The 11,052-nt window shown below is 39.2% G+C and overlaps 1 protein-coding gene across 12 annotated transcripts in view; it reads left to right on the forward strand.

Annotated features, from left to right (window-relative positions):
- sorbs2a (sorbin and SH3 domain containing 2a) overlaps window positions 1-8,747 on the forward strand; it is an 83,302-nt gene extending 74,555 nt beyond the window's left edge. For all 12 annotated transcript variants that reach the window (XM_051945212.1, XM_051945216.1, XM_051945211.1 and 9 more), the window contains 3 exons: window positions 1,467-1,504; window positions 3,085-3,191; window positions 6,616-8,747. In XM_051945212.1, coding sequence (XP_051801172.1) covers window positions 1,467-1,504; window positions 3,085-3,191; window positions 6,616-6,677 — 207 coding nt within the window. In that variant the 3' untranslated portion in view covers window positions 6,678-8,747. The remainder of the gene's footprint in view (window positions 1-1,466; window positions 1,505-3,084; window positions 3,192-6,615) is intronic.
- The last annotated feature ends 2,305 nt before the right edge of the window (window positions 8,748-11,052 follow it).

The raw sequence follows: 11,052 nt of genomic DNA on the forward strand, positions 1-11,052 counted from the left end.
TACTCAAGATGGTGCAAAAGTTTACTCTTGGGATTATTATTTTTTGTTGGTCTGTCTGGTTTTTCCTCCATGTCCCTTCTGACATTCAGTAAAATACGAACAAGAAAGATTTAAAGTTATCTTCATGTGATTCAGCTTCATGTGTGTCTTTACCCTCCTTTATAGGCAGAAGTCTCTCCTTCCACTCTGACACCTCACCCCAGTCCCTCCTCACCCTCCAAACCTCCACCTCTGACCTCCCCACTCCCCCCTTCTTCCTCTTCCTTCCGATCGCAGCAGCTCGATCGTAGCATCATCCCTGCCTCCCCTCGGCCCCCGTTCCTCCCCCAGCTCTCCACATCGCCTCTACCTCCACTCTCCCCGGCCGTCTCACCACCTCCCCCCCACTTCTCTCACCCCTCTCCGGACCTCCCCCCACAGCGCTTCTCTCACCCTCCGAGTTCCCCCAGCCTTCCCGCCCCAGATTCGAAATCGCCTCTGCCCCCTCCCGGCCCGCCCCCCGCCAAAACCGTCTCTCCTCCCCTGTCCACTCCACGCTCTCCCCCCACTGTCCCCGCTCTCCCCCATCCAGGACGTAGGTCTCCCAAGGTGAAGGTAAAGCTGAAATGTGGAGATGATGGTGGCGTTGTTGGTTTTGATCTCATTTGTGGTGATTTTAAGTACTAATGATTGTTCTGCTGTTGGCGGAGCTCCAGATTACTGAAGCAAAAGACAAAAAGCACCTTGTCTGATTGGTCTGTACTTCAGTTATGTAGGAAAAATGCAGTTTAATATTGTAATTTGAGTGCTTTTAGGAGTTGAACTGATGCTCTGACAAATGCATAGATTTGCAATCACTGCAATGATTGACTGAATTTGCAATGATTAATCAGAATTTGTTGACATAGATTATGACAATGAGAGCTCGGTGTGTTTTGAACACTAACATGCTTGAACGAGAAAAAGAGCGAGCTCTGCTGCTGCTGTGATTAGGAGGGTTTCCGCTGGCGTTGGCATCTTGAAGGATGATGTTTTACAGCATGTCATTAGAATTTCTGCCTGTGTGTTCAGCTCATAGTGAAGACCGCTGACTCGCTTACTGTTTAAAAAATGATTATAGGTGTGTTGCTTCTGGTCTTTCTGCCTGTTAAGCAGGATCCAGTTGTTGGCGGTAAGCCTCCTCGTAGCCCCATCTTGTCCCGGAGGTCCTATCTGTCCCCCGTTAGAGGTCGAAGGGTAGGGGGGCTTGTCTTCCTTCAGCCATGCTCTTGCTGCACTTGTGTCACTGTGCAGGGAAAACAAATACATGTTTTTCATGACTGATCACCACACATTTTAGAATGTTTTCTCAACACAGTGTAATTTTCCCTAATGAGAAAAGGAGAGAATATTACAAAGTATTTTCTGGGTAAGCCGTGTACAGAAAGCAGCACAAATGGCACATTTTGACTCATCGTTTTTTGTGTTTTTCTTTTTCTCCAATTCAGCGATTAGTACAAGATGCACTCCATGGTGGAGGAGACCCGTAAGTGGTGTTTGTTATCACTAATATCACAGTTATCCTCTTTAGTCTTATGTTACAGTTTTTCTCCATTGGTTTGGCTCATTTCTCGAAACCGAGATGACATTCTCAAAACTCTAGGTGCATTTTGCAAAATACTTTCTGTAGTTCTGCACAACACCATGGATTACCAGCAAAATGCCATATCTCTCTCAAAACACTTCATCCATGCCTCAAAACCAAATACTCCTCTCGTGTAAATAGTCAGTGGCACCAAAATGACACATTTTTTCTCAATACCTTCAGCACATTTCTTGAAACAGAAAGTATGTTCTCAAAATCATAGGTTCATTTGGAAAAATGGCGTGGCTGACTTAGCACAACTCCATGGATCACCAGCAAAAGGTCATATCTCTATGAAAACAATTCACTCATGCTTCAAAACTAAACATTTTTTCATACAAATGGTCAGTGCCCTCAAAATGCAAAGTCCCTGTAGCGTTGTGTGAGCACTACTAGTCAAAACGTTTAGACGTTCCGTCACTGTGGCAGAGGAACATCAAATATCCCCCATGTCTAACAGTACAATGGTGTAAATATAAAAACCTCAATAAGACAAAACAAAACATGAATAGTCTTTAAGTTCTGACACACACATGGCACTTGCACAGCCATGGGAAGTTTATTCTTACAGTTTCTCAATTGCTTTGACACATTTCTCAAAACCAAATCAACATTTGCAAAACAGCTCACACAAATTTCAAAACTCTGTTTCATCTACTTACAAGCAAATTTGATCTCAACAAAATGCAGTTCCACATCCAAAATGATAGACGAAACTGTGGAGCGGGGCACATTAGGCTGCACTCTTTGACCTGCCTCTGCCATTGTTAGGCCGTGGTTGATTACATGGTCAACAAGAGTAGCCCGAATTTCATCAGGGACAGCTTGGTGTCTGTGTGCACCTCGGCCTCTTCCTCGTATTCAACCACCACGCATTCATATAGCTCCTCTTGAAGTTGAAGTGATCTACAGTAATTCAGGGTGTTCCTGACATATTTTGGGAATTGAATAAATTGTTTTGATTGTGACGACTTAAACATTGAAATAATGCTAACATGTTTTGAAGGGTATGACAGTTTGACTGAGAAGTGACAGTCAGCTCAGATCACTGACATATATTCACATGGTATTTGTACAAACTGTAGGAGATTGTGTTTAATCATTTGCAGAACTGTACTGAAACATTGAAAATTTGCTTAAAGGAATGAAAAATGTCCAATCCATTGTGTGAAAATGCCCAGTGGTTTTGAGACTTGTCCATGTTATTTTGAGAATGTCATCTCGGTTTCAAGAAATGAGCCAAAACCAATGGAGAAAAACTGTAATCTCTTGTTGTCTCTGTGAAAGCAGTAATTAGAATCAATTAACTACATCCATATGAATTCAATTAAAATGTGCTTTTTTATGTGTGTATGGAGAAAATATTGTAAGAACAAAGAGGATAAACCTGCTAGTTATAGAATTAAAAAAGAGTTGCATTCTTGTCTTGAACTATCAGTGCAGTGTGTCATGGATAATTCACGACAGTTTTTCCTACTCAGGTACCAGGCCTTGTACAACTACGTGCCTCGCAACGAGGATGAGCTGGAGCTGAGAGAAGGAGACATCGTTGACGTGATGGAGAAGTGCGACGATGGCTGGTTTGTTGGTGAGAGGAGAAAATACATTCACTAGTTAGTTTCATCATGAGACTTTACAGCAGAACATTCTGAGCCACAAACACCTAACACAGTTCATCAATACAGCAGAGAAATGAATGAGGAAAGCAATGCCTTTTAGAAGAAAGATTCATGAAATATAGGGCAAACTTTGAAGATTCTGAGTGTGAAGTAAACAAACATTAACTGATATACTGTATTGAAGTACATTTTCTTGGTACTTGAAGCTTGTTTAGGTGTTTTCGTTTCATGCTACTTTGTTCCCTTACTTTTTACTTTATCATTTCCCATTTGATCAAACAGAAATATTGTGATCTTTAATTCTCTTCAAGCTTATTAGTTATTTTGCAGATTCTAGTTCATAAACTATGAAGCATTTTGACAGATTAAACTACCCCCCTAGTAAAAAAAAAAAATCTCCACCTTGGCCATATAGATGAACAAAATATCCCTTAAATTTAAATGAATCTGTGATAATTAATAATAGTGTAATATTACAGATTTACCTGGAATATGATGTAACGTACTTGTTCACGTACTGAAGTGCATTTTCAGATTAACTGAAGCTTGTTTAGGTGTTTTTATTGATAAATATAACTATCCATCTTACTTCTAACTTAATTGTTTGCCATTTGGTCACACAATTTACTTCTTGTCTTGTAGATTCTAGTTTATCAATTATGATTCATTTTGACAGATTGAACTAACTAGTAAAAGAAGTGTTCACCTTGGCCATGTACATCAGCAGAATATTCCTTCAATTTAAATGAATCTGTAACAAGTAGTAATAGTCTAATATTACTACTTTTACCTAAATTGAAAATCTCAATACTCTGTCTGCCACTGCATACAGTCAGGTCACTTTAAATACTCCGCCAAAGAGCGCAGCACAGTCAGGTGATGATCGGTGTACGTTTGTCTGTCTGTTACAACATTACTCAAAAAGTAACGGATTTGGATGATTTTTTTTTTAGATTTTGGCAGTGACGCAGTTTATAGTCCACAGATTTGTTAAAGATTTCTGTATCATTGCGAGATAGCGGCACAGAGTCACTGTAACCATGACAACTGAACACCACATCAGCTGCCTGCTGAGGATCACATGATTTGCGATCCTACTACAAATCCACTGCTACGGACTTATCAGGACTTATCCGTCAGGAATTATACGACTGAGCAGCCTTGGCGGAGGACAGAGGATCTCTGAGTGCTTTATTTGTTATTATTGCCTCAAGTGGCTTTACAAATAACACACAACACCAACGATCTGTAGACCCTTCATTTAGAGATGGAGAAAGCCCCCAAAAACTTCTTAAACAGAGGAAAGGTGGGATCAATTAAGACTGTTTTGTATGCATAGTAAACTTTTACTTCCAACTAAGGCTGAAAATAGACATTTTTTTAGTGACTCAATTAGAAAAAAAAAATGTATTGAGAAACAGATCAAGTGTTGCAGGTTGTTTGGAGCTACTGAGACAGACCACCACCACTAGATGTCAGTGTGGACCCACTGCACATTCATACCCAGACTGTAAGGAAGTCAATAATATGACTCACAGCTGAGGGCAGCAAACAGTTTCTGGACGTTTTTCACAGCTATATAAAATCTTGCACCTCTTTAGGAAACAACTCAACCATGACTAGAGGAAGAGAAAACTTCAGTGTGTTTTGTGTAGTTTGACAAAGTTGAACATGTTTGATTATTTCACAAAAACTGAAAATATTCTTACCAGCAACCAATATTCTCTACATTCTACATCTATTTTACGGCTTGCATTATTCATTTTTAAATGAGACACGTAGAATATAGTGATTTTGAAATGTCACAAATTTTTAATTTTAAATGGAGTTAACAGTCCTAGTTATCAATAAAAGACTCTAAAACACAGTGACTGAGAAACTGAGGCAGTGCTGTTCTATATAACACTTGCAATGAGGAAACAGTGGAGGAGTAGGTGAATATATGGAGGAGTCCATAAGTAAAAATAAATATAAGAAAACTAATCTATTAAATGAATCGAAAAATATCATTGCTCTTCTGCCCTCAGGCTGTTCCAGAGATGCTTTTGTTCTGTCTTTAGGTGTAATTTAAAAAGCCACTGACCTGAGGGTTCGAGGGGGTTCATAAGATAAATTCATAAGATAAATCTGATAAATCTGAAGGACAGAGACCATGAAGAGTTTTATAAACTAGTAGAATGTTCTAAAATCAATTCTAAAATGAGCTTTAAAATCAGAGTTAGTTTTTATTTCATTTATTGACAAATGAAAAAAGCACTTCAATACAAAACAAAAAAAAGTTTCCAAACTTCTGAATGAACATCTCACGGGGATTCGTGAAACTGTCACGTAAGTTTTAGTTTCGGTTTCGTGCGCACCAACACGATTTCGTCATGTTTTTCGTGCCGCTCACCACAAAATGTTTTTCGCTGTGGTAATCACATCTGAAAGTGGTTTATACCGGCGGATTCATGACGATCTAAGCTGTCCATCGGCGTATACTGCTTGTGTGATCGCGTTTGCGGCTGCCGGCCGCCGGACATTCTTGAAATTCCTATGCAAATTGGTAAGTGTACCACCGGCTTATGGTTAGGTTATGGTTATGGTTATGTTTAGGAACGATGTCATGCAAAATATAGCGTTGGATTCGCCACGGTTTTACATTAAAAATATAATATACACATTCTTTTGAAATACGTTCTGAGTGGCACGAAAAGTCCGCCGTTTAAAATACATTGGTGCGCATTTCGTGGTGAGCGGCACGAAAAACATGACGAAACCGTGTTGGTGCGCACGAAACCGAAACTAAAACTTACGTGACAGTTTCACGAATCCTCGTGAGATCGGGCTGGAATGAAAGGACGCAGAAAGAAGAATACTCTTGTAATCTGCCCACAACAGCAACTGTTGTTGATATTTTCACCTTTGTATAATTTATATGATTTCCAGTTCAAGTTCTCATCAACCATGACACCCAAAAACGTAGTTTCCCCTCACTCTACTAATTTCAGTACCATCCACATTAATTGAACAATCAGTGTCTTTCCCTGTTACTAAATATCACAAAGTTAATCAAACCGTGTTTTTATTTTTCTAAATTGTTTTTTGGCCACATCCAGCACCTGTTACATTTTCTCCCGAATAAACTATTGTATTGTAAGTGGTATCATCTGCAAAGAGAATACATTTGAGCATTTTAGATACAGAAATGCAGTCACTGATATGTAAGTGTAATGTGAGTTCTCTTCTGGTCTTAGTGAGAACTCCTGCTGTTGAGTTTTGAAGACTAGACTAGATAGGAGATCATTCCAGTAGTCAATCATAAAAGCATGTATGAATGTCTGCATTGGTTTTAGGGAGGACTGGTCCCGCTTATTGCTCTGATGATGTCCTTTTGCTGCTCTGTTTGTGAAGGGACCTCTCGAAGGAGCAAGCTGTTTGGAACCTTCCCAGGAAACTACGTGAAGCAGCTATAATGATGATTCCAGACTTCCCCCACCTGAACCCGTCCGTCCCTTTTCTGCGACACGTTCATCCCTCAGCACAGCAGCCGCAGGACGTCACCAGAGACCTGCCGCATGTTTCTGTGTTTTCCGTGTACGGCTCGTCGGCTTCACACAGACAGAACACTTTTAGCTCTAACTAGCCATCTTTAACGGAAGACTTCTACAAACTAATATTGTTTTTTATTCTTATCTTTTTACCCTTATTTTTCTATCATGGAGAACCCAAAACGTCCAGTCAGTGACCTTTAGCTTTTGACAGCGATGGAAGGATGGCGAAGGACCGCAGTGATGCTTTCCCCATTTCAGCAGTTTGAGGCCAGTAAGATCACCAAGATCACAGTTTATTTTTGATCATTTTTTTTCTGCAGTGTCTCCAGTTTTAGAACACTTGTTACAGTTTGTTTCAGTACATCCCAAAAGAGTGTTGCATAAACGGTATTTCATCATCACGTCTGTTCTGTCGACTGTTTTGGGAGACGATCGGCCGACACGCTGCGTCGTCATCGTCAGGTAAACGGACGTTACTTCACCAGTTACAAGTGGAACAGGCTGCGCATGTGTCAGTGGAAGCAACAAATTTGGGGACGTTATCGATCATAATCAGCAATCATTTCAAGCATTTCTCCTCTGTCACTGACGCTGCTGTACTTGTTTTCTAAACATGTAGTCGAAGGTTAGAAACAATATTTTCAATGTTGAGTCATTTTCACATTAGGACTGATGCACTTTAATGAAACCCGCATTTGTGTTATTTCAAATTTCACTTAACACACTAGAGGTTACACTCACTGTGGGGCTTCAGGGGATGTAGTCCTGTGTGTAGACAGGTTACTGACCTTTTAGGTATTATATTTATTAGAGGATGAATCCCACTGTGTTAAGAGGATTTTAGAAAGGACAGAACACCACATTGCTTTTTTTTTTTATTTTAACAGCACCTAACCTACATTTCAAGGATTGTTATTTTATTATCAAGTGTCTTTGTCCAGATAGGTTCTGAGTGTGACAGATAACTGACGGGCTGCCCTGTTTGATGTTGAATCTATTTAAGTCGGACACAGGGAAAGGTGCCGTGTTATGAGAAAGCTTCAGTCGTCTAACTGCAGTTTTTCCACTGAACGGGCGGAATCTTTTAAGTGGATAGTGTATCACTGTTCATGTGTGTGTGCTGTTTGGAATCATCAGCGGTTTCCACTTTAGCTCGTCATGCTCAGTAAATACAATCTGTGTGTTTTTTTGTTGTTGTTTTTCATTTTGTGTCTCACAGAGGATGGACAACAAGAACATTGTAAAAGCACCTTAAGATATTTTATCATTCATTGTCCTTCACGTCACTCCCTGTCATTCACTATTTCAGCTGGTGTGAGAACACGTGTGAATGTGTGTGTGTGAGTGTGTGCGTCGTGTTTTTGTAAGCCTTTTGTATGAGAGCTGTAAAATGGCCAACATCCACTTGCTTTATAAAGTCAGCTTTTTCTCACCCACCATCACATTTGGTTTCCTCTCTTTTCTTCACATTTCCTTCCATCGGCGGTGCTAATTCCCACTTTTCTGAGAGCTGTCGTCGTAGCCGGGCTTGTAGGACTTTTCCTTTTCTCCGCTCCAGTTATTTGTAAGAGTCGGTGAGGTATTTAAACTGAAGTTTCTGTAGGTAGATCGAACAGAGTTGGTGAACGCTGCCTTACATCCAACTCGATAAGTTTAATAGCCATGTATATGTAAACCTCTTCTGTGATGCAAAAAATAATAATTTATGCATATGTAGTCTAGAAAACACCAAGAAAGTGTGTGAAAGTGTGCAGAGAACATAATCACAATCTTCAACAAACACAAGGCCTCTTTGTCTGAGACGTAGATTTGGACGTAGACATGAATTTGACTCCTGTGTTTATACCTGTAATGAAAATGTAAATCTTATGTTATTCATGTTAATATCAGACTCAGTGCACACTCTTGGACCTTAGTATTTCTACAATATCTTAGCATTTGTTGGATGATTTTATGAGGCTGTGTTGCTAATAAAATCCAGCTGGTAGATCACATATTTCTAATTATTTCTTTTCCTTTCAGCTTTGCAGATGAGACAAGTTGCTGGTGACTGAGAAGGAAAACTCATTGAACAGGTTTAAAGGTAGCGTGTAGGGTTCTGATCTTGAGGTGTAAAATATACACGCACGTATTTCTGTTTTATAAAATGTCACATTTTAACAGTTGGTGGCAGTAATGTGCAGTCAAATGCAACAAAGTCAGTCCATGAAAAATCATTTAACGTCTCCTGCTTGACTTGTCAGAATCAGCAGAGTTTTGTTCAATAGCTTGAATATATTTATTGAAATTCTGCAAAGTTTTACCGTCACACTCCGAATACTTTCCGAGTTACAGGCCCTTGAAGGACAGAGGAGGGTTGAGATTTATGCTTTTTAATCTGCATGAGTACAGCAGACAGACATGTTTTCAGGAGGGTCATTCTGTGTGGTTTCACCAGATGGTGGTTGCCGCACCATCTTCAAATTAGTCCTAAATTTGCATTCCATTGGATAGTCACAAAAGTACTTTCTATGCAAAATTGTAGGCCTGTAGCTCAAACAGTTTGAGTTGTGGGGGTCTGAAATTTTCAGAATTTGGGCTATAAAAAGCCTCGCCAGCGTTTTTTGCATCTTTAAGTGGTTATTTCTCAGCCTCTAGACATACCAGAGAGCTGTGAGTTGGTAAACAAGGCCTCTGCATGTAGCTAGTGCCCCACAAACATCCCCAGGTGTTTCCCTACACTCTGCAGGCCATGGGGGCTTGCTAAAAATGCTAAAAAGAAATTAAGAGATATCTACTCACGAGTGAGGTTTGGGAACTTAAAAGTACTAGAAATACTGCACAGAAGTGTTCTAACACCCCTGGGTTCCATTCTACACAAACTTGTGTGATAACTTAGCAAACTGGAGCTTTCTAGGTACCTCAGCTTGGAAAATATGAGCTCCCAAAGTTGGACGAGATTTTAAATTGGCTATTTTTGGTGGCAAAAACCTCATTCCAGTGAGGACAGGTACCAGAGACCCCAAATTTTTCTACAAGACAGTTCCATCTGTCTTCTATCACTGTACAAAAAAGCAGCAAGGTTATATTTGTAGTTCCTGAGATATTCTTACTCAAAATGGCATGGATAATGTCAAAATCATTTTTTGCTTTAAATTGGGATACAAGTATTAGTGGTCACTCCAATGGTAATATTATGTATGTTTTGTTCTTTTTGAAATGTTAGTTGTTCAAGGTGACTACCTTCAAAAAGTATAATGGTATAACTTAGGTATAGCTAAGTTATAACTTAGGTATAGGTTCTTTTGCTTGTAACATGACATTGTACCATTAAAATTGCAAATGGGTGTCAACATGTCATGATATCTGCAGGTATGGCTCTAAACTAGACCTTGTTACACAAAAAGGGCGTTACACTGTTTTGCTTTTCAGTACTTTAAATTGGGATACAAGTATTAGTAATCACTCCAATGGTAGTATTATGCATGTTTTGTTTTGTTTTTTAAATGTAAGTTGTTAAAGGTGACTACATTCAAAAAGTGTAATGACATGTTGACACCCATTTGCAATGCATACATGTAATTATAACATACACATACAAATTACAGGTACTAACTTGAATTCAGGGAGCTCTGTAGTAGTTCATGGTTGATTAATTTAAAAATAACAACAATAATGTTGAATTTTACAGTATCAGTGCAGTGGGATTAAACAGGTTAAATTTAATTGTACAATGTCATGTTACAAGCAAAAGAACCTATACCTAAGTTATAACTTAGGTATACCTAAGTTATACCATTACACTTTTTGAAGGTTGTCGCCTTTAACAACTAACATTTCAAAAAGAACAAAACATACATAATATTACCATTGGAATGACTACTAATATTTGTATCCCAATTTTACCCGTTTAATCCCCAAATTTTCCCCGTTTAATCCCAAAATTTTCCCTGAAAAATGGGTGGGTGCAGGAAGTAAAGAGGCCTAGTCATGTGACCATTCACACTAGTTACACGACATTGATGCAATTTATAGGAGACAACCTTTTCTTTGATTTTAAAACTTGCATTAGCTGTCCAAAGCCAAAACAACACTTTTAGAGAATACAAATTAAAAGAAAACGAGCGGCAACAGTTGTTGCCAGTGGGATTAAACGGGTTAAAGCAAAAAACGATTTTGACATTACCCATGCCATTTTGAGTAAGAATATCTCAGTAACTACAAATATAACCCTGCTGCTTTTTTGTACAGTGATAGAAGACAGATGGAACTGTCTTGTAGAAAAATTTGGGGTCTCTGGTACCTGTCCCACATTGAG

Source organism: Acanthochromis polyacanthus, chromosome 3 (genome assembly GCF_021347895.1).
Source record: "Acanthochromis polyacanthus isolate Apoly-LR-REF ecotype Palm Island chromosome 3, KAUST_Apoly_ChrSc, whole genome shotgun sequence".
Classification (NCBI taxonomy): domain Eukaryota; kingdom Metazoa; phylum Chordata; class Actinopteri; family Pomacentridae; genus Acanthochromis; species Acanthochromis polyacanthus.